Source organism: Heliangelus exortis, chromosome 5 (genome assembly GCF_036169615.1).
Source record: "Heliangelus exortis chromosome 5, bHelExo1.hap1, whole genome shotgun sequence".
In the NCBI taxonomy this organism is placed as follows: Eukaryota; Metazoa; Chordata; class Aves; order Apodiformes; family Trochilidae; genus Heliangelus; species Heliangelus exortis.
The window spans coordinates 34,144,478-34,168,412 of NC_092426.1; the positions used below are offsets into that span (position 1 = coordinate 34,144,478).

Here is a 23,935-nt window from a genome sequence, read left to right on the forward strand (position 1 = left end):
CAGCACCGGTGAGAAGAAACCAGAGCTCTTTGGCAGTTTTGCTGTCACAATCAATTGAGGATCTTACACTTCTTGACACTTGCTCAAGAGGAGGAAATAAGACACGGACATTGTCTCCAGGTCCTTTAGCAAGCCAACAGCTAGGAGGAGAACAAACCCTGGCACCGCAGTATAATTTCTAGCTGCTGGGAACCACCATCTCTTTTTCTGATCTCCTTTTTGCCTGTCTTCATATGGGAAGCTCTGTGTCTTTCTTGATCTGTGAGCAGAGGGTAGGGGATTTCTGTAAAATACGCTCTAGTGTTGATTCCCAGTGCTTTCTGTACAGAACTCCCATGGTCTCTGTCTGCCCTTCAGTCCTCATTTCTTGCCCCCATTTTCTAGGCAGCAATGCTGAAGCCTATCCTCTTCACTAAGTTTTTGCACTTTAATTTTCAACAGGCCCCTATTGCTCTTGCACCTTGTGTGTGGTCTTTGAACGTTATGTGGCTCGGCAGCTGGGAATAGTGAGTGGGTGGGCAATTTAAAACAGAAAAGACTCTGTATCAGCACAGGGCTGAGGTTTGAACTCTGCTCAGCTTTGGATACGTGTAGCTGGTTCTCAGGGTTGTGATTTAAGTGCAGTTTTGCTAGTGTCAGTGGGAAGCCTAAATCAGTGCTAAAGAAATTGATAGGGAAGAAAATACAAACTTTGTCTGATAATGAGTTACTCTCGGTTGTAATGAAAAAGTACAGAATCAAGGCATCTTAGAATTTGTACACCCCTGTTTTGTTACCGTTTTGCTTCCCCAACTTGGGAGACAAAGAGTGTCTAATATGATGCCAGGGCTTCTTCATTAATGTTTCTGAGTCACTTTCATGTTGTTCAGGACATGATTCTGCATTTCCTAAGGATCAGGACTGCAGCTGGAAAGAGGCAGATGAGGGGGGTGCCGGTCTCTGACACAAAATATTTTGGACAAATATGGACACAATTCCATTCTTCTAAGCATCTCTCTGAGACACGGTAAATGTGCTGAAGCAAGAAAAAACAATCATAGGTTGTTGGGCTTACAAGGCCTGATCCTCATTCTGCTTCCTCTTTTTTTTTTTTTTCTGTTGTCTGTGCTGGTGGAGGACTGTAGGGAGGGGAGGGGAGGCAAGAGACCCTGCTTCCACGTGCTCTGGCATGTCAGTCCCCCCCACCCATGCACTTGTTCTGCTCTTGCAGTGGGGACTGCACTCTGAGTGGGAGGTGAATGCTCATGTATAGGAGATTCACCACCTGCTCTCCCTTCCATTTGCAGCCCAGAGTACCCAGTTGTTAAAATTCCACTGTGGAGGTATTTGTGGAGGTATTTCTTTCCCCATCCACTTTCCATCTATCCCACCCAGGTAGACAGAGCAGAAAGAATCCTTGCCTTGATAAGATTGATAAATGAAGTTGGAACAGAGCTCCTCTCTTCTGGAGTCCATATGGAGTCCAACCCAATTTCAATCTCATAGCTGGCTCAAAAAAAAAAAAAAAAAAAAAAAAGAATTGGCAAGTCCCTAAGCACCTTTAAAGATTATAAAGGTTAAAGATATGGTCGACTGGCATTCTCTTTAGATCCTGGAGTGATATTATATTTACTTCACAAAATTAAAAAATGTACACTATGAACATCAGAAATCTGTTAGATAAATTGTCAGAGGAGTCATTAAATTTTCTGGTGCCACACAAATGGCCATCATCCACCACCACTGCACTGGGTCTCATACTGACTCTCAACATTATACCCCAGAATTTGCAAAAACAGAGTGAAAAGACAAAAGAACAGAGAATACCCTTGTTTTCAAGGATCTGGCAGATTACAGTCTAACATCAGCCAGGTCATTGTATAGGGTCCATCCTTAAAAATAGGTATGTCCTTCAGCACCATGAAAAAATATAATGAAGTTCAAATGGGCTTTGCTGCTACTTTACTGCATTCCTTTTTTTGGGTTTTGTTTTCATAATAATACTGGTGTATGGCCAACAGACCCTTCTTGTGATGGAATCACATAAGGGCATGAAGACATGGCTGGTTAGTAGGATCAGATGGATGGGCACTGGTGAGTGGTGAGGGCTTGGCAGGAATATTGAACTAATCAGAACTACCAGCAACTCTTTGGGAAACCAAAATAGTACAGCCAGGACCCACACAATTTAATATACTTTCTAGAGAAAAGCTCTAAACAAAATTTCTGTATGAAGTTCAAAGAATGAAGTGGTGGACTCTAGATGGATTTAATGGAAAAAAACTTGCAATCTTGTCATGTGTCTAACAAAGCTTTTTGTTCAAGTACAAGTGAACATTCTGCAAAGAGCTGAATGAGGAAAAGCCCAATAGGATACTTACTATTACTAACAGGGTTTCCATTTCGTTCAGGCATATTTATAATTAGCTATCATAAGAAGCTGAGACTCCTTTTTGTTGACATAATCTGGCAAGTACACCCCAAGACATGCTAAAAGCAATGTGCCTCCACATCTTTACCAGTGTGAATACTCTCCTCACAGAAGCAACTGTGCTGACAGTGGGATGATACTGTAAAATTGCTGTACGCTGTGATGTGAATCCTTTAGACCTCATGACTTTTGATTTCCAGACTCATCAGTGAGTCAAACTTACTCCTCCCCAGTACCTCCATGGTCTATTTGTATTTGTGGAGCTGAGGAAATAATTCTACCTCATTTTAGGGTAACTGCACAGAATATCCCTTCCTTTGGCTGCTATTCCAACTTGCACAGGGCCATGAGTGTGCTCAGCTGTGGCTTTTCAGTCTTTATTCTGAGCCCGCCTTTGGATGAATATTTGGGGTGTCAACATAGTAGAAAGGGCTCTTCTCCTGATGCAGGTTCTTAGAAATTAAGGCCTGGCAGCAAGGGATAATGCTCTGATAAAAATTGTCTAAATGATTTAATAGGCACAATGATAAAAAAAAAATCTCTAAATTCTGCATCATTACAACATACAGAAGCATTAGGTTGTAATGTAGGTTACAGTCCTACAGCAAATAAGACTCTATACCCTTCTTTAGGACCCATACTCTTCTTTACTCCTTTTGTGACAAAAGCTAAGTAAATTTAGTTAACTAGTTTAATTTGGCCTGCTGCAGGAGCAATTACAGCATGCACTGATTTAAAAAAGGACTACTGCCATTAGTTTGTTCCCTAAAAGCAATGAGCTCACCTTTGGAGCCAGCTGGTTATCCTTTATTAAAAGTGTGAGTTATAATTTCTACTAAACACGTGCAAGAGGGGGTAGGTTCTCTGATGGAAGCTGTGACAGCCAGATCCCATGATGATTCTGTTGTGGGTGCCAATGTTGTTCAGAAGAGGACAGGAGTCTTCTGAAACTTTTCCGAGGACAAGACAGATGCCATCAAGCAGTTCTCCCTGAACTCTTGTCAAGACCACCAATGTGTACATCCTGTGCCATAGGCGTGCAGTGGTGTGTGTGATATGCTTGCACCATAGCAACAAGATATTAATCATCAACACAGACAGGTACATGGTGGGGTAAATCTTCAGAGGTGCAAGTTCTAGGCTGTATCTGGCATACACAACAAGCCCCGACCATACTAGTTTCAGTTCTACCTCCAGCAGCACTGTATAGTTGAATTCATTACATCTGGGCTTACATTTTTCTCAGAAGGATCCAGATGTTAGGCCTGGCATACAAATGCCTGGACATGAAGAACAACTTCATTTCTAGTTCTGTGCCCCTCTCTCTCTTTCAGCTAAATGCCGTGGGCAAGTTCTTTGCTGGTGATACACCACTGACTGAAGTGGCACTGTGACAGCACAGTGTTGTGCACTGCATCCTCAGGGTGGTGACAGAGATTTCCTGAAGAGTTCCAGTGAGAAGGTTAGGCACCTAGTTCTCCTTTTGTTTGGACAACAGCCTCCTTTCAGCTCACCAGCATCTCTGCAATGACTCTAGTGTTCAAGGCTGGCAATTCCCACTTGCCAGCAACCTGGAGAGAATTAACAGTCAATTTAGGGGCATAAAACTTTCTGTTTCAGCAGTTTGTTTCATTTACCTAGATTTTTCTTTGAAGATGACACACCAGAAAACTGCACCTATAGTAACAGAAGTGCCAGGCTCGGTGTGTTAGAGTCCAGCATTGTCATTGGTGAAAGTGATTCACTACTGGAACAAAGACTTGTATTCTCTTTCTTGCTGGTGTCTCATCCAACTGGTACTGGATGCCTTCCATCCACCTGGATGGTGCTTTGCTCAGAAGAGCCCAGTGGGCTCAGAAGAGCCCAGTGAAAGGTAATGGTTATAATACATAGGCCAGGCTATGGAGTCTCTGGTCTGGTTATTGCACTTATACAGTTACTGTCTGCAAAGGAAACATACCACCCCACAGAGAAACACCTGGCCATGGGAGTATTGGTCAAGGCTGGAAGTACATGCTGAAAGGTCATGAACAAGTTTGATCATACAGGGGTCAAAGCATTCAGTTACTGGGAATTTCTGACTCTCTCTGGAATTTGGTGTTGAAGACACTGCTGATGTCAGGGCCTCACAGGCACTGGAGGGTAGGCTTCCTGTGTAGCTGGTGTTCTCTGTTAGGGAGTAGGAAAACAATAATTTTTTCATGGTGGTAATGAGCATTTATATAGCAAGAGAGATCCTGGTGTCAATGGGTTTGTCTGTGGAAAATACATCAGATGTTCATGTTTAAAGTGCAAGCGATAAAGAACACATGAAAGCCTCACATAAAGTAGGTCAGATGCAAAAAAACTCCCTATGAAATTGGAGAGGGGAATGTAGACAAGTGGGATATTGTTATCTGGACTGGAATTTAATCAAGATTTAACTATGAGGTGATGTGGTACATCAGTGGTGGGATCACTGCCTCAACAAAACTGTACTAGATTCTGCCTGTCTTTTCACAGATGTCAGGTGTGCACTGGTATAACTTGTCCAACCTCAACAGAGATGATCCTGATGTACACAAGGACACTCATATTCAGATTTCCCAGCTCTCCCCCTCAAGGTCTCTCTGCTCATGTCATGTGGAATGGCAGAAACTCAGGTGTGGATCAGAGAGACTTTGAAATGGAAAATCAGGATACCGCAGGCCATATTGGAGAAGAGCTGGCAAAGATTAGGACCAGGATAGCAGCGTGGTGAGGGTTTAGGACTAAGGTACATTGGTAGGCTTGTATGGAGCTCCAGAGAGATCTGCAAGCCAAGAATAATGAATACTGGCAGAGCTCCGCATGAGTAACAAACAGCTTATCCTGCCCAGGCTAATGACAAAATGTTACATACTGGCATTTTAAAAATAAATAATTTTTATTTTTTAAAAAAGAAAAGAAAAGAAAGATTAAAGCAACCACCATAGCTAAACACCCTGCTTTGCTCTGATAAGATGCCAAAATTATATGACTTCTGTGTAACAAGGTTCTTCGCGTGGGCGTAGCAGCCCCTCCCCATACCTAGTGGATATACTCTAGGGAATTTTTACAAGTATGAGGATTGCCTCTTGTAAGGTCATCAAGTAAAGAAATTGAATACATTGTATGAAGAAATGGCACATGTTGTTTCCATAAGAGCACCACAAAACTGTCCCATGAGAAGGTTATTATCACTATTATGTGTGCAGCAATGACCTTCCATTCCTATTCTTTTACAAAACGTTGGGCCTCTCTCGTGCCCACAATCAGATTCATGCTTTTAATTTTAAAAAATGAAGGACCTGATGTAAATGCAAGCCAGTCTGGTTTATAAGATACCTGCTGCTAAGTCAGGAGGTCAACAGAAGCTTGGCATTACTTGAGGCCTACAGCTTACTGCCATCACACTGACGTGGTTCTGCTCTCTCTTTAGCCCCTAAGCAGACAGACACGCCTGCAGAAACTGGGCCCTTTTGGGAGATGCATCTCCATTTTTGCTCCTGCTCAACAGCTGCATCTACTTCCCTTTCTACCCAAGCTTCCCATCATCTACTGCCTGGTTATGCATGGACAGATCAGGATCCACATGCAGCTTAGAAGGGTTTGTTGTCTCAAGAGGTATCAAACCTGACCTGGGGATGGTTTTTGGTGTGCAAGTTATCTGTTACCGAAGATCCCAAGCACATCACTTCCATGACAACATCCTCAGGCTCTGCTGCGCAACAGAGCAATGGGCTCCGGGGCTACATTTTTGGGAAAGAAGAGGAAGATCTTCAGGTGCGGGTAGACTCTGCAGATTGTGGGTCACTTGTGCTTTGAGCCCTGGCACGGAGGTGACAAAAGGATCCACAGCCCCTGAGACACGAACTTGTTTCTACAGCAGCCTTAGCCCAACAGTGCCGAACCGAAGGAAAACGCTGTGTGGCAATTTCCGATGCCAAATTTACTTGCTCGTTGGCCCGACCCGAACTGCAGGGCTCAGCTGTCACTGCCACCAACAGGCTCAGCCATCGCCGCGGGGCCACAACCGGGGATACCCGGAGGGGCTCTGGGGCGGGCGGCCCCAGCAAGTGCCAGCCGCGCTAGCTGGTGGTCTCCCGAAGCCCCGCCGCGACACCCACGCACCCCGGCAGCTGCTGAAGACGCGGCGGCCGCGCCAGGTGCCGCAGGCACGGGGAAGGTGCCGGTACCGGTGCCGGTGCCCGCGCCCGTCACACGCCCCCGCCGCTGGCCGGGCCGCCGGCAGCACCGCACCGCCCAGGGCCAACCTGCGCCGCCCGCCTCACGACCGGGAGCGACGGGGGGACGAGGCGAAGGGCCCTGGGGGCTTCCCATTGGCTGCCTCTCGCGGCGGCCGCGCTGCGATTGGTGTTGGCTGCAGTCAGTGTCGCCCGGCCCCGCCTCGCCGCGGCTTTATAACGGGCATCCCCATGGCCGAGGCGGATAACCTGCCGCGGCGGGAGGGGGCAGAGCAGGCCCGGGGCACCGCCCGCCGACCCACACGCCGCTGCTGGGCTGAGGGGCGGCCGCAAAGCCCCGCCGACCCACCGCTGCCCTGCCACCGCCCCCCCGAGGGACGATGGTTCTGCGGGCCTGGCGCAGCGCGGGTGCTCGCCCGTTTCTGCTGGCTCTGCTGCTGGTGCATCTGCCTCAGGGTCGCGGCCACCGTGCCGCGGGGCCCCGGGTAAGTGACTCGCCGGCCCGGTTGGCTGAGCTGCCCTTCTGCCGCCCGCCCCGTCGCCGCAGGTTGCCCTGCCTACGGTCCGCGCCGTGTCAGCACCCCAGGTGAAGCCCCGGCCGCCCCCTTCCCCTGGCGGGCACGCAGCGGCTCCTGGCCCGGCACCCCGGGCGCTGGTCCTTGGCAATGGCCTCCGCGCACATTAAAAACCGGGTACCGGTAGAATGCAAGAATTGTATGGATGGGTATTAACTTGTTCGTATTTATCGCCGGGGAAAAAAAAAAAAGAGAGAGGAGGAGGAGGAGAGGGGGGAAGGTTGGCAGGCTGTGCTTTTTATGTTGCTTGTCTTACATTTAATGTAGCCCCTGTTCCCAGCACATAGCTTTGGGACTTTTCTTTTTTTATATTTCTGAGTAGGGATTAAATGAATCCTTGCAATAAAGCTAGATGCCTTCAGCCCAGACCTCTTCCTGTACCTCAGTTTTTGGGAGTTTTTTTGGTTGGTTTTTTGGGGGTTGGTTTTTGGTTTTTTTTTTGTTTTTTTGTTTTTTTAGTTGTTTTTTTTTAATCTGACATTTAATGTTTGACTCTTGTTGGGGCTGTTAATTTCACTTACCAAACTATTACATTGCTCTGGGGGAGTACCCAACATCTTTTCTAAATATGGTCCTCCCAGTGAGCTAACGTTGCCATTCCAGCACTACTACAGAGTAGCTTTCAATTATAAAGCTGCAAAACAGTAGCTGTTCTTCAGCCAATGCTGCAATAAAAGCACAGCTCTGGGTAAGTGGAAAAACTTGATCTCTCTGCAGGCGTGTTGGATGCATTGACCATGTGCTTTCTTGACACAGCAATCTGAAATGCTGGGAAACGTAGCATCTAATTAACTTGTACTCTAGTTAGTTAAGACCAGGAGTCTTTGGAATACCTACTTAGTAAAAGTGTAACATTAAAGGGCTTTAGTGTAATGTTCTAGCTTTTTAGTAGAGATGCTCTTTGACCATGCTGGTTTCTCAGAGCTGTGGAAGGTGTTCTGGCTGCACTGGTGCCCTTGTGTTTGGCTGTGCTGTGTAGCCTCTTTTACAGCCAGATGTATAACAGCAACTGTTAGAAAGTGGCAGATTGGAACTAGTGTGTGCCATAAATTCTTGGAGGACTGTTTTGAGGGATTGGGAAGCATAGGTGTGCTTGTGCTTATATCTGTATTGCCCAATAAGCAAACATAAAAATATGGAGTGGTGCCAAATAGGAGTTTTTGAAGTGGTAAGTAAGAGTCTGGCTGGATGACTAGGGCCCTTTATCAGCAGTGGTGTCTAAATGCTTTAATGAAGAGCAATTGAAACAAAGAACAAAATAAATAAATAAAACAACCTGATGGCAGCACAATTGCACAATGAGCCTGCCTATCAAACAGTTTCCATAGATGCCATTTTTATATACTATATTTTACAAGGCAGTTTAATTGCTCCCTGTGCTGTGTTGTCTTTGGAATGGCAGCTACTTCAGGAGAGTGGAAAACCACATACAAAAGGCTACCAATTTATTCTTTACTTGAATTAAATGAGCTGTCTTTGTTCATTGTCCCTTTGTGACTGGGAGAATATCATCTGTGAGCCCCAGTGTCCACATTTCTATAGAAGGATGTGCCTTAAAGATTTAACAAGTTAAAAGTTTAACTTGTGAGCTCTTAAATTGAAGGCTGTCAAGTTCTATGATGCTGAATTAATGATGCAGATCTTCTCGTCCTTCGAAGTGTCATGTTTAAGTGCAGGTAAAGGAGAGGAGTTTGGTTTACTTATTTGCAACCATGTTGATCAATATGATAAGCCCCTAAGGTTCATCTCTTCTAGTGATTAAACACTGCCTGTGAAGTTGTTATTAGGCAGCCAGCACTGTTACTGCATACATAGACAGAGAAGTGTGGCATGCTAATGTCTGCATAAAATGATGAACAACTAAGGGTACTGAAAAGAAATACATATATGAATATGCATCTTTTGTGCCAATAAGGCATCAAATTTTTGGATTGAGTTCAAGATGGTTACTTGAATACCAAGGTAAATTGCAAGTGCAGCTAGTATCTACTGGCCTACTGAGGTACTTCTGGCTCTCAAAAGATGTTCAGAGCTTGCTTCTCCCTGTTGTACTAAAGCTATGAGCAGTGCCATGAATCCCTGAGACTTAAAGTGTCAATGACCTTGTAGATATGCTGTGGGCAGCTAACAGTTCATAACAAGTGTCCAAAGTGAAGACCCATAGTAAGTCTAATATCTTGTGTGTCCTAGAAAAAAAATGGAAACCACAAGGCTGTTGTGTGAGTTGTTTCTTCATCTGACATACTCCAGAAGAGCTGCTGCTGTGTTATGCAATTGCTTGATCACTTTAGACTCCTATAGGTCTAAAGAGCATTGTAGAAGTGACCAACTGGCTATAGTTGGAAAATGTCTGTCTGAAGGATGTTGCCTTCTGGAAAAAAATAATCAGGCTTCACTTTCCATTCATATCGTCTTTATCTGTGCCTTTTTCTCTCTATGGCATGAGATCTGGAGTTGTGTGACAAGCCAGATCTTGCTTTTTCCCCTCCTTGACCTCAAAGTGATAGATGGGGAGCTTGAATGGGCTGGTTCTTGCACCTCCTACATACACCATGTGTTTCATTTGAGCAGTAAGTACTCTTTCATAGTAGATTATGCCACTAAGGTCTGTGGTTTTCCATCTGGACAACAAATTGTGACCTTTGTCTTTCTAGTTGAGAAAGATCTATGTAGGCCCCCTGCTTTACCATTATGAATTTGCTCCATTTATGGCAGAGAACTGCTGGTGACAGTTATGACAGCTCCTAGCCTTGGAAAATGGTGGAGGAGCAGAACACAGTTGAGGCAGTCAAAAGCTGTCCTGTGAAACAGCTTGCATTTCTAGAAGACTGGAGATTTATAGTCCTTGGTGACTGCAGCAGGCTAAAAAATGGGAGGGCAGGGCAGTTCCTCTTTCCTCTTAGTTTTGCTGTATCCCTCCGTGAAGGGCATGATGGTTGGAGGCAGGGGGAGACATTTCCAGGTCAGTGGTGTTGGAAAGGGAAGGTAGTAGAAAGTAAAGCTGTGAAGATACCCACATATTCAATGCATAATCTGCATTGAGTGCCACAGAGTGCCACAGAGCAATGGGAATTCCCTGCTGCAGCTGGCTACTAGTTAAACCCCAAATCAGAACCATGATAAGATGCTGAAAAGGCTCTTGCCTGGAGGAGGAAGCAGCATCATATCTTGTGTCAAGGAGGCTGTGTTCTGCTGTGTGTTCTCACTACAGCTCTGCTAGGAGGGTTCCAAAAAGCAGGTGTCTTTATGCACGCTCTGCTAAAATTAGGGAGACTGTGTTCTTTGGGGTGGGAAGAAGTTAGAAAAGAACATATGAGAAAAACCAAGAAAAGGGATTCAAATAAAGGAGACCTAGAACACAGACTAGTGTAACTTAGAATGGTTTTCAGTGACTGGATTTTGTAATCTTGGCTTGAACGTAATCATCACTCTGTATTGCAGAGGCATACACTCATAAGTAACAAATGAAGTGCTTTAATGTTTTAGATATCTGTACTGTTGGGGAGGCTCATTTCAATGAAGGAATAAGTATCCAAAGATAAATCTTTACAAAAACATCCTCTAACAGGACAGATTTGTTACTGTATGACATATATTTTGGTTACAGATACTCTGTTTTGGGTGAGCAATGCTGTTGCCCAAGTGTCAGCTCTAATTGTACATAGAGCTATACTAATTATTTCTCCCCCTCGTACTTAGACCTTTAATGTTAGACAGCTGAATTCCTTGATGTGAACTGAAGGAATTGATTTGACTTGCTTTTTATACATTAAGCAACTATGCTGAGGAACAGGATTAATTCTTGTGTGGAGAACTATTTAAAACATTAGTATTGTAACAGTAGGTCCTGTTATAGATGGGAAAACACTGTGGGATCTGACTTGCTCTGTGTAGTCTTAGAGTTTGTTTTAACTGCTTGTGCTTCCGAGTTGGCTTTGAGAATATTTTTTATGTTAATGACTTCTGCTGTTAATGAAAAATTTCTGGCCACCCAAAGATTTACTGCAGAAAAAGAAAGTGCTCATGTATTACTGCTGGTGGTGGGAGCACACTCTGTAGCTGGTGAACACTTACAATGATAACCTCTTGGACTAATTTTCAAGTTTCTACCATCAGTCATGTGCTAAGGGTAATCTTCACTGCCATCAGTGCAGAGCAGATGCTTTCTTGGCTTCTTTCATTTCCAGATGGCCTGAAGCAATTGGTAAGATGACTGTAAACCTCTTTTCAGTGGTATAGTAGCTCAGAAATATTAATATTGCTGTTTAAATATCTTAGATGTTCTTATCCTGCCATCTCAAACTAATTGCGACATTACTATGTCAAAAAAACACAAACAAAACTCCATTTGTCTCCTACTTGGCTGCTGAATCCTCAGCTGTTCTGGGGCTGGCACATCTGATAGTGCAGTAAAGTGTCACCAAATAGACTTTATGCTCCTATTAAAGCTAAATGTAGAGGCAATACAGGTGAAACTGAAGCTAACCCCTGAAGGCTAATACTGCCATGCATAGGGTCCCTGCCATGCATATGGCCTAATACTGCCATGCATAGGGTCCTGTGTGACAAGTGTGGTGGCTTCCTGTCACAACCCCCCAGCAACTGCTACAAGGTCCCTGCTGCTGGTGCAGTGTTCAGGGACTGTGGCACAGCAGACCTTGGGCCAAGCTTGATGTGCAGTGGTGGTATTTTACTGCTTTATCCTCAAGTGATGTTCTGGCATAGAAGCAAATGTTGTAACTTGTGACTTGAGCTAGGAATCCTACTTTTTTAATGTTACAAGCTTAGCTACTGGTAGGACTGGTAGGACTCTAAGCTTCCTGTGCTTGTCTGTGGGAAGCTCTTTCATTTGTGAAGTTCTTGCCCCAAAACTGAGCTGTCATTGCTGTGGGTGTCACTTCCAATCTGGAGTATTCTAAGGATGGTAAGGTCAGGGTGAGTTTCTACTACAGAAACTACCAGATGTGATGAAACTTGCCTGTGACTGGCTCCCTCTTCAGAGTGACTCATCACATGAGGAGTTAAGACTTGCATTCAACAGCTTACATGTGAGTCCTGTGAAGCTTTCTGTGTGTGGTGGCTTTACTGCCTGTAGGTACAAGGAGGGAGTATTTTGGCGCCAAAGCCCTTTTGGTGTTGACTGAGAATGCAACGCTACCCTCTTTTTTGGGGAGAGGCATTGTAGCTACAGGAGAGGAACTGCAGGATGGTGTAGGTAGTCACACCGGGTTGTAAAGCTTGCACTCAGGGCTGTAAAAATACCACCCACCATACGAAAAAAAAACATTTGTATGTGGCCTGTGTAGACCATTGACTCCTCAGCTGAGAGCTCCCTCAGGATGGGGCCTTGGTGTGAAATCAGGCTCATGGCTTTTCTCCTTATCACAGCAGCTTCCTGGTGCAACTTAAACTCCTGTGGGATGCTGCAGTAACTCTGTTGATTGTGTTGGTGATATTTATCAGCCTTAGAAAAAAATCATCTGCTTGTTTGACGAAAACATTGTCTTGCATAGTGGGCCTGCCTCTTCATGAATGCTATTTCAGATGAAATTGAGGAGACAAGTATGATTGTTATGTTTCCCTACTAGAACTGCTCTGAGGGAAGCCTGTGCTAGCTGAGTAAAAGGCCTCCATGCTGGAAGTACAGTCCCTATAGCATGGGTGATGGCATGGGGAGAGGCTTTGGTTCATGCAGGGATTCATTTGAGTCTTCATGACTCTTGAAAGGTAGCTTTAAAAATACCCTCTGTATCTTTACTGGATGATGGTAAATTGACAAGTGGAAGCATGGAATAAACCTTTGTTGGAAAGCTGTCCTTCCAGATGCTTCTCATGCTGGCTTCTCTGGGGCAGCTGTGCTTCTGTCCTCAGGACTATGGCCTCCCCTGTGTAAGCCTCCAACTGCCTGCACTGTCAAACTCTTCCCCAGTGTTCTTGCAGCTGTGGTCTTCTTGGAAGGACATGCCTGCATGATGGGTTTGTGCATTTTTTGCCTCCCACTGGCTTGTGGCTGAGCCAGCTGCTTTTGAGGGCCCACTGACAGGTGTTCTCACTTGGAGTGGGCACTTGGCTATGCAGTGGGGAAGTGAGTGGTGGGTGTGAAATGAGAGCAAATGTGAGGGAAAGCACCTGTGCTTAGAGATGGGATAAATAACAGTATTTGTTACAGGTACATAGGCTGCATCATTAAAGGTTGGCTCAGGGTTTTGTCAAGCAGAGTCTGGCAGCAAAGCCTAGAGAAGCAACCCACTGGTGCTGCTGGCAAACTCTTCCATGCAGGTGGTGGAAGCTGGTGGGCGTAGGCAGATACCTTGCTCCTCCATGGGCACCTCCAAGGAGCCATGCTCCTTGACTGGAGTTTTGAAGGAGCACCTCCTGCCTCTGGATGAAGAACATAAGATGGTTGCCACAGTACTACACTGCTCAGTACTTGAACACGCACCCAGACCATGTGCCACGGTTCTGTGAAAATTGGTTGTCTTGCCCCAGACACCTTGACTTGAAGTGGCTAAGGGGAAAGAAGCAGACTGTCTGTATGCAGAATTCTTTCTGTGCAGGGTATAGACTGAATCTGTTGAGACTATCTCAGTAGGCTACACAGCAGTGCCTATTCTGAAGTTAAAGTTGATCATCTACTGAGAAAGCATTGGGCTAGTGTAAATTTTCCCTAGTCTTGAGTCTTATGGCAAAGTACATCAATGAATTTCACCTTTTTCAGAGTGGAAGAAGCCTGCTCTTCTGTGCCACTGAAACATTTGATTACAGCTGGGGTTGAGGGGAGTGGTAAAGGTGAGGGCTTTTTCATGGGTGAGCTTCTGGCAGAAAGAATTACAGGAAGTGGAAGGGAAGGTGTGTAAGAATAAGGAAGATTATGGGGGGGGGGAGGAAGCGGCAATGAAAACTTGCTTTTCTGATGTTTTTCTTGGCTGCTGGTCCAATTAATGATAGTTGGAATGCTATCCAGGGGAAGTGCTGATCCTTGAATAGGGAGGAGAGGTTCCAGACACTTAGTGGGCAGATTCTGTTTCAGAATTTCTCTTGGCTACCAGTCCTCTGTTACCATTAGCTGGGTCACAGACTGGAATGTATGTAGAAAATGTTGTCCATTCCCATTCCATGTCTGAGATAAATGAGTTAAATTGCATGGGGAAGCTCTGCTCTGTCTGCTGATGAGAAAGTCCCCTAGCCTAGCTGCTCTACTTAGGCTTGGTGTGATGAATGGGACTGTGCTTTTGTACTCTCGTGCAGTTCCAAAATACTAGGATTATGAAGTTTTTCTTTGGTTATACAGAGAACCCAAAAAATGAGTTAATCTCTCCTTCAACTGTAATTCTTATACTTTAGGGTTTCATATTTCAACCAAGTAAAACAATCAAATTACAATCTTAATATACAGTCTTAATATAAGGGTAATTATCTTACGTTCCACAGCGACCATGAAACTGAATGAACTTACAGTTGCTCCCTGGGATGCTGAGGCAGCAGTGTGGCTATCTTTGAGGGGGAGTGAACCATTCATCAGATAGATAAGTAAGCATCCTCAGATGAAAACCCCTGGTAAAGGTGGGGGTATCCTTTAATGTGCAACAGGGACACATGCCTTGGAAACATGGCTAGGTGTACCCTATCTCTAGATCTTCCTTCTGTGTACCAGACACACTACTCAGAAGGAGATAGAATGATAATCTTTTGTTGCAGCATAGACTCCCTTGAGTAGCATAAAGATTAAAGAGCCTATTCTAGCTGGTACATCAAACCATTTCCCTTCCCCCTGCTTTGAAGCAGATTTACATGCAGTCTACACTTTTCTTAAACAAATACTTGGTGAAATGAGGCACAAGTTAAGAACTAAAAAGCTAGAAGCTCTTGGGTGCAATTCCCAAGTGGAGGATATTAAATGAGTTGGAGTTTGTAGAGTCCAACAAATAAAGGGGTTTCTGCCTTAGCCAAGACATGCCATCAGTCTGCTTCTGATTTGGTCCAGTTAGCATACAGAATAGTGGTAACTCACTTGTTGGCTTCTGCCTGGAGTTCTGCATTTGGCTTATTCCTCTGCTCTTAAAAGTGAGCAGACAAGTGTTGCAGAAGTAGATAAGCTGTGTGCAAAAGCAGCTTTAAAAAATGCGAATGTATCTGAAACATTACAGGATGATCTGCTCCAGACTTGTGAAGGAAATGTGAGTTTTAATGTGTACATTTCTCAGGCTTAGTGGAAGCAAAATAACTACAAGCTAGAAGCCTGCAAAAGACATATATAAAATGAACAGGGTTGTTCATGCAATAAGCACTTCTTTTTTTCTTTTTGCAACAGAGTTCTAAAGGGTTTTTTTTTTCTTTTTCTGTGTCTTAGTCTAAAAATATGTGATCCACCCTTTTAACTTAATGCCAATATCTACCTCCAATGCTTTGAAGTTCTATCAAGTAAGGGATCGGGTGCAGGTCAGTAATGCAGCTCTCTCTTTCTGCTGTTGTCATAAACTGTAACAGATTGGATTCTCAGTGCTGGTGGTGGTTTTATTTGCCCTCAGTTAGATGCATCACATCTGAAATGTTCCTGAAGTTTATGCTAGATGCAGAGATGTATCCTGCTAGAGCTTGAACTTACCCTGTCTCATGGCATTTACCTTCAGAAGCTGTCTTAAGTGTACTGTGCATGTGTCCAAGTCTACAAGTTTACTTCTTGACTGTAAGAGAATGGTACTTCTGGTTGCTCTACTTACAGGCTAGGTTGTTATACTAGAGATGCTGGCCTTCAGTTTTGTAGGTAAAATCTGAATTGGTGGAAAAGTGGTGAATGGTTATATGAATAGGTTATGCATAATGGTGGAAGACAGCATTTCAGTGGTGGCTGGTAGCCATGGTATGTAACAAGCAGCTCATGCTTTCCATAAGGGGGTAGACATGGAAGGAATTAGCTATGAATTTTTACCAAGATGGCTACCAGCATTCCTCTGTCTTTGTCAGTGTCTGTGGGTTATCTTTCCTTTTTTAACTGTTCCACAGATACAGCCACTTTTTTAGGCGCAGGGGTCATATACCCTTAGGTACAGGAATGAAAGTCAAAGCTGTCCTCTGTAGGCTTTAGCTTCTTAGGTATTCTGTAAAGCCTTTGTTCTGTATTAAGGCAGGATGTTCTTAATGGCAGTAGCTGTTCTCTGCACTCACTTTTCCTAGTCTCAATTTGAATTGTGGAAGGAATAGTAGCTGCAATTTCTACAGACTCTACAAATTGGACATAAACATACTCTGGTTATAGCTTTTTAATGATTGTTAAATCCATTGTCTGGAAGTATTGGGGAGTATATTAGTCCAAAGTTATTGTTTTGGAGGCTCATCTTCAGGAACTTCCAGGGAGCTGAATATTTTTATGAAAAATTCAGAAAGTGCTTTATGCTCCAACTTGATTGTGGTTTGCTTTTTTAAACTAAGGACTTAATATTGAGGCAGGCCAGGGGGCTCCAAAGCAGTCTCGATATTACCATGGCAACTGGTGACTTAAGTTTTCCAAGGCTGTCAGGTTTTGTCCTCACTTCTCTTGAAGTAACAAGTGTGTTGGCAGAAAAAATACAGTATTCTGCTGTACCTGAGCTGTCACATAAGCTACTATACTTCTTAAAACTTGCAGAGTTGCTAAAATCTAAACAGACATTCTCCAGAACCTCGCAGCTCATCTATGTTACACACACCCTGAAAATCAGGATTGCATATAAGGTGGCTAATGGAGCCTTAAATAACTGGTCAAACTAATCTTCTGGCATGCTGTCACTAGTAGAGCACCTCTTGAGGGTGAATAGGGTGAGGAGTGGGAAGCAATCAGTATGAAATTAGTACTGCTGATGCTTTTGTCTTAGTCCTCAGTTGTCAATGAGGCTATCTAAATTTCAGGATTTTTACTGGGAACCATACCTAAAGGAGTGCCACACTAGCTGGACTGGGAACAGAAAGGTCAAGCTTTATCACAAAATAAGTGCTCTCATTTTACATAAAGCACTTTGGCAATGGTATTGGAACTGAAGCTCATCAACACACTGCAGTGTATTGTATTGTCTGCAGATTTCTATTCTGAATGTAAAAGCACCCATAGGACAAAGCACCCTAACTCATCTGCTCTGTTTTGTGAAAGCTGTTGGTGTATAAACGGCTATAATACTGCCCATTTACATCTCTGGAATTGACCCAGTTGTATGACAAGTACATCTTTAGCCCAGAGCTTTGATTTCTGCTCTAGCCTGAATGGCTGGTGAGTATAAATAAGTTAACTAAGTTTAAGTTTCCTATTGGAACTCTAAGAATTTACCTAATAGGCTCCAATGTTTGCTTCTAGTTTTGCTGGAATGAAGGCAAACTAAAAACTGAAAAGCTTCCACAATTGTTTCACATAACCCAAGGACTTTCCTACCTTAGGAGCTTCAGAATATATGGAAAGACTTGGGTAGGAAAATCCCATGCAATTTGCAAAGAGAAGGGTTTGACTTTTAGTTTAAACTAAAACCCACAAGCAATGCTTTGGCTGAATGACAGTCTCAAATAGAAAGTCTGCCTTCAGTTGTCAGCAGGTTTTCTCTTTAGCCAAGAATATTGAGTTCAAAAGGCTTCTCTCCTTCCCCTCTTGTTAAAAAAGAACTATTAGGTATCTTACCACAGTAACTGTTCTTCCTTTTAAACTGGATGCCTTCTCAGCTGTCCCATGCAACTCAGCTCATTATTGCATTTCTTCAGAAAATGTCTACATCGAGCCTTCACTATAGCTGCTTCCAAGTTAAGCTGCCCACTAATAGTGTCCCCTTGAGAAGAGGTATAGATGAAAAGCTTCTGATGAGTTTTTTCCTTATGTTCAGACTCTTATCAAATTCTGCTCCACAGATGTGTTCTTTTTGTGTGTGCCTCTGTTTAGGCAGGACAAAGAGAGTAGGAAAAAAGAGTTCTGATTATGGTAGTACTTGCTGAACCCTGCCTGAAAACTTCCTTCCAGCTTCAGGAATTTATGCTTTTCTTTGGAAATCACTGGGACAAGTAAATAAAGGTAAACTCATACATTCCACATACATTTTCCACCTGACAAGCTTAACTTTAGTTTGCTCTGCTTTAATAAACTCAGGTGTAGAGTTGTAACCAACCTTTCAGTGCAATGATTAAATGCAGTGTGCCAGAGCAAAAGTCAGGGATGACTTTCACTTCTCTTCTTTGGGTCTTTACATTGCATGAAATCATGGTAGACACGATGAGGTCACCTCATTAAAAGGTTTAAAGATTAAAAGGACAAAACAGTGTTATCTTTGGCTTGACTCTGGTTAGTATTTATTAGAAAGCAAACCTAGGGATTACTACAGACAACCTAAGCTAAGCATGTCAACTCTTCAGTATGGCAGACTAATGTTCATGCATATCCCTGCATTTCCTAAGGCAACCAATTAGGATCAAATAAGAAGAGATAATCTTGTTAAATCTCATGCCAATGTTCAGATGGGTACAACCACACTTATCTGAAATTGCTTTAGTGGGACTTGGTGGTGGCTTTTGTTTCACTCGCAGGTGCTGATGTCAAAATACAAGACTCTCCTGGCATCTGTTTTGTTGTGAAGTGATTGACACCAGTGCAAGGCACTGTTTACACAGAGCATCTGAATGAAGTCACTGCTAGATTCAGCAAGATACTAACCGAAGATAGCATGTAGAAATGCTGATGAAACTTGGCTAAACAGGCAGGAAACAGGGTTTGCATAAGAATTTATTTCCCAAAGAGTAAGGGTAAGTAGCTGTCTTCTTTCTCATTCCCTGGCTCTGTTCTTATTTTTGCTGATAAAGCAATTGCTGGGTTGCAGTATCAACTCCTACCTGAAATCCTTGCTGCTGTCTGTCTTCTTCCTCATCTTGCCCATCTGGCTTGGAGCTCTTGAATCCATGAAGTGAAGGGAAAGCACCAGCAAGTGTCCCCTTACTTTAGGTATATTCTGGGGAGGAAGCTACCCTGTGTCATCTTGTTTTCAGTTATTGGTGGTTAGAATGTGCAGCTGGCACTTAGGAGTCTTTCTGGATGTTATAGGTCAACAACTATATTAAATCTGGTGCTGTATGTGGTGGCTGTTCATCTTGGACAGTTTTTTTACCTACTGCTTTCAGACAGTGAGCTTGACTTTGTTGAAAGCTTCCCTTCATGTGATGTTTGTTGTTTTTATTTTTCTACTTAGCAGGAAGTTTTTGTGGAAATTGAGTAAGATTATAAAGTTACCCCACTCTGAAACTCATGGCAGTGATTCAACAAACTAGAGGCAATTGTGAAGGGCTAAATGAATAACTGGCAAGTATCTGTCTTAGTTGAAGCTTGGGATCCCCCTGGTAATTGCAATATATTATTTTGGGCTAAAAAAGGAAAACAATCCAGTTTTTTCTTTATCATTCTGAAAGGTCAGCAGTTCTTCTGGAAAGACAGGAGAGCTTAGGACCTCTGACTTGGTGTCAGTCAGTGTGACAAGATTAGTTCTGTTTAATAATTTACATTCACTTAATTCCCCATTCCTTCCCTTGGTTGTATTATTTGCTGGTTTATTAATTTATGCCAAGAAAAGCTTCCTTTGTAGATTTCCAACTATCCCTGTATCATAGATCTCAAGCTACAGTTACCTCTAGTGACTAGCAAGGTGTCACTAAGCTATCCTACCAGCATGGGATGGTTGGCATGGGCAGTTCTTAGTCAAAGTGTGAGGATGGATTTTTTTCTGTATGAGTGCCCGTGCTTCCAGGGTACTGCAGTTCTCTACTGGTTAACTGTCTGCAAAGCAACTGCTCCCAACGGGAAGAAGTGCTATTACTGTCCTGGTACTGAATAATTCTGAAGGAGGAGTGCCAGATGTTTTAACTCCTGACAAATCACAACTTGGGAAACTTACGGGAATATTTATGTAACATTAAGATCTGGTGTTTGCATCATTAGGTGTGGACAAGCCCCCATACTTTGATTCCCTGATGAAAGATGTTGGCCCTTACCATCAAAAAGCCTCACTAGAGTATTGTCAGTTCTACCCAGTGAGGCATAGGATCATGATATACTCCAGGTTTAATTTGTGAAATATTCTGTTTAAGTTGCAGGTGCTGAAACTTGGCATGTCATAGTGTTAGTGCTCTGTGCTTGATAGGGGAAAAGAATACAGAACATTTGAATAGAATGAAGCTTCAGAGAAAAGCTACTGCCCAAATAATTAGGTTATCTACTTAAATATCCTGTGTGTCAAAGACAAATTTCACTTCTCAATTATTTTTACTGTTGTTTGAGGTGAAAACCTTCCACTGATAATTGTCTTTAAATTCTGTCTTTTTCTGGACAGCAAGAAGTGCTTAATTTTGGTCATAAAAAGTCTCCAAACAGGATGGAAATAAACTTTAAAAAGTTTCCAGAATCTGCCAACTTCTCTAACATTTTAATCTGAGGGTTTAGGTCTTTACCAAATTGTTTCCAAAAGCCTCACAAAGGCTATACCACTGTGGTCATTCACAAGCACTTACTGACCTTACGCTTTAACTTTACTTGTTGCCTTTTGACAGAATTTTGTGGAAAGTACAAAATTTAAATAAAACAAAGCAGTTTATGTAAAAAATGCCATGACCTTCTCTGGCTGTAAGAGCACCACTACTTGATTTAAGATTGTTGGCAACTGACAGACAATATGAGCTCAGTTGAGTAGTCCTGTGTCCAGTCTGGTTCTCATCCCATAAACAGTCATTTAAGCTTCATCCATACTGTTGGTTTTTGCCTCCAAGCTCATGTCTGAGTTTTCTGATCCTCTGCTATGTGTCAAACTTGTTGCTTTGTCCTGCTGTGAGTTACAGCCGGACAACTCACTCCAGGGGTGGGACTGACACATTTTTCCTGCCAGTTGGATGACTGGAAATGGATTCTGTCCCTTGCCTTCATGATCATGCCTGGATGAAGGACAGGTACTGAAGGCAGCCTAGACAGGTCTAGCCTCCTGGTTGAAGCACTGGTATATTTGGGAGGTTGAGAAGCTTTTAGGCTACAGGAGCTCTTCATGTGACTGAAGTTCCTGGTAACCATTCTGTCCAGGCTACATGGATGAGCCATGCTGAAAATGAATTCTTCCACTTTCTACTGACTTAGAGCTTCCAAGTGTTTTATTTGCTTGATAACTAAAGTGTTTCAGCTATTTCATGAAACATGATTGAACTGAGTAAGGTTACCTTTCAAAATAGCTTCTAAAAGCACACTAATTAAAAAGTTAATTATCTTTTGGAGACTGGACACACAACTTACACTGACAATAGGTGCATCTCCCCTGCTTCAGGAGCCCAGCTCCTTACTTGTTCTCAAAGACTGGTTAATTAACTTCCTATCATCCACAGTTGGGACATCTTGCATATCACTGCATTGGAGAAGTTTGTTCATCAATACTACCTCGTATTGAGCTGGAAGCAAGAGGCAACAGCATGACTTAGAAACACTGGGTAGGTACTCAATGTGCATTAAATCTTAATTGCACTTAGCTCTGGGCAAAGTCTGGAGCTGCTAGTTATGAACATTAATGCTGTCCTATTATATAACCTCTCTGAAAAAAGGAGTTACAGCTCTGAGTCTCAGCTACACTTAAATTCTAAAGATAAACCACTGCTTTCTTTTCCAGTAGGTGACACATGGGAGCTACACAAACTAAATCATGCTTCCGAGCCTTTTTTTTTTTTTTTTTTTTTTTTTTTTTTTTTTTTTTTTTGATACTGTTCATAATGCAAAGTACTTCATACTTCCTCCTTTGCAAAAGCAGAGCTACAGCTTATGTGTATTCACCATGAGTTGTGAAAGGGAGCCAATGTTAATGTCAGCTAAAAAAACCAATCCCCAAAACAACAACACAGTAGACCCTTACTCCACCGAGATTTGTGGTAAGAGTTAGTGTTCTGCTAAACTGTTTCAGTCAAATGTAAGAGCAATCTTACTTTCATGAGATGTAACTCTTTTCAAACAAGTATAAGACAAACTATCCTTCAACTTTTTAAAGCTAGAGTAGGCTAAGGCTATGCATAAGCATTGTTGAATACAGAAGATTTATCCCACTACCTTGAATAGAGTATATGTCTCAAGGTAATGGTAGTTTATTTCTGTGCTAATGTGAAATGAGGCATACCAGTTCAATATGAAAATAGTTAAGGGTGTCTGGACTAACTGCAGTTAAATCTCTCTGCTTTTAAAATAAGAACATGTTGCTGGTGTCCTGTGCTGGCAAAGCTTTCTGCCTTTGCTGTATCTAGTGTAGGTATAACTAAAAACCATAATTGTCTGTGTTTGCTTTAAACATCCTTATGGGCTATATACAAGGACTAAAGAAGAAGTTAAAGAAAGATAAAATAAAACTATACATTTATTCAGCAAAAATCTGGGATAAATTGTATATCCCAACCTTTGGTGTTATCGTTTGCTTTATCCTCTCACTTGTCTGGAAGCTTTTGCTGCATACCTGGTATAGTGGTAGTGGGTAGATCCAAAGTATTTACATGTACTTTTTAACTGTGGAAGGATGTCCACCCTTTCCAATAGCTGTAAAAGACATGCCACGTGGCCTAGCAAGAGCATTGCCTGGACTTCAAGGAGCAGGGTGGACAACTGAAAATTTATACTTTATTATGTTGTACTCCCATGTGCAATCCATGGAATAATGTGGTTGTATCACACCAGTTATGTGCACTGCAATGTGATGCCCTGGGCAAACTGGTTTTAAACTGAATATGGAGCAACACTTTAGGGATTGATGGGGCTCTTCAGAACCTGGAAAAATTACCTGCAGTGCACTACAAACTGAATTTTCAAGAGGTTTTGGTGGATGCATTTGGCTGAAAGATTTTCACCTGAATAGGGGAAGGAAAGTGAGCCCTCAGGTAGGAATATGATGAACTAGATTTAGGCTAGCTTGACCAAACTGATTTTGGCTTCTAATATCTACATTATCTTTGATATTAAGTCCCAGGCCAACCTGTGCTGTGTTCTTGATAGCTGCTTTTTATTCTCCGTTGTCAAATATTTAAGTATTTGCTTGAAATAAAACGGAGAGGTGATTGACCTGACCACAGGGCTTCTTTGCACATCTGTTGCTTTCTAAAGCTGGATGTAGGACTGTCAGTTGCCTTCAGTTCTCCTTGTTTAGGTTTTCTGCATGTGAAAGTGGAAATGTGTCATGGGTGTAGGTAAACACAGTAAAGCATCCACTCTACAACTGTGAGCAAGGCACTTGATGGGAAGAAGGAAATTGGGCCTAGAATGTGTTGCAATATTGAACTTAACCTAAAAAGGAGGAAGGCAGAGAATGCTTGGAAATCCTTTCTTCCTCCCAAGTCACCAAAAAATTGAAATGATGGCAAAAACTTGGCCAATGTACACAGTGGTGTGCCAGGATAGAAAGATAGGGGTTGGTGTTATTTGTGGCTTGATAAGGTGAATTTGCTGATGTAAGGTGGAGGCTCAAATCTTGCGTTGAGGTGGTAGTTCTAATAACTATGGGATGTCTTTCATGTAGTTCTAGGCAGGAGCATCCAAGTGGTGATGTGGTCCCTGGGACAGAGGGCTTCACTGAGTACAGGAAGCCAGTATCAGTCTCTCTCTCACTTCATCAGAGTAAATTTCAATGCCCTCTAGTGGCTTTAACTGTACAAGGAATGGTTGTGTTGATCTACACCACCACCCTTGGGTGGTTTTGGCTCAGCAGGAAGAGATGGCTGGAAGTGTGTGTTCTGGGAGCACTGCCATA

General features: G+C 43.0%; 1 protein-coding gene across 6 annotated transcripts in view; it reads left to right on the top strand.

Moving 5' to 3' along the window:
* Nucleotides 1-6,804: 6,804 nt before the first annotated feature.
* SMOC1 (SPARC related modular calcium binding 1) overlaps nucleotides 6,805-23,935 on the top strand; it is a 128,119-nt gene continuing 110,988 nt past the window's right edge. For 3 of the 6 annotated variants that reach the window (XM_071744498.1, XM_071744500.1, XM_071744501.1), the window contains exon 1: nucleotides 6,818-7,100. In XM_071744498.1, the coding sequence (XP_071600599.1) occupies nucleotides 6,996-7,100 (105 nt within the window). In that variant the 5' untranslated portion in view covers nucleotides 6,818-6,995. Of the gene's footprint in view, nucleotides 7,101-23,935 lie in introns of all 6 variants that reach the window. The other 3 variants (XM_071744497.1, XM_071744503.1, XM_071744499.1) reach the window with 2 other exon arrangements.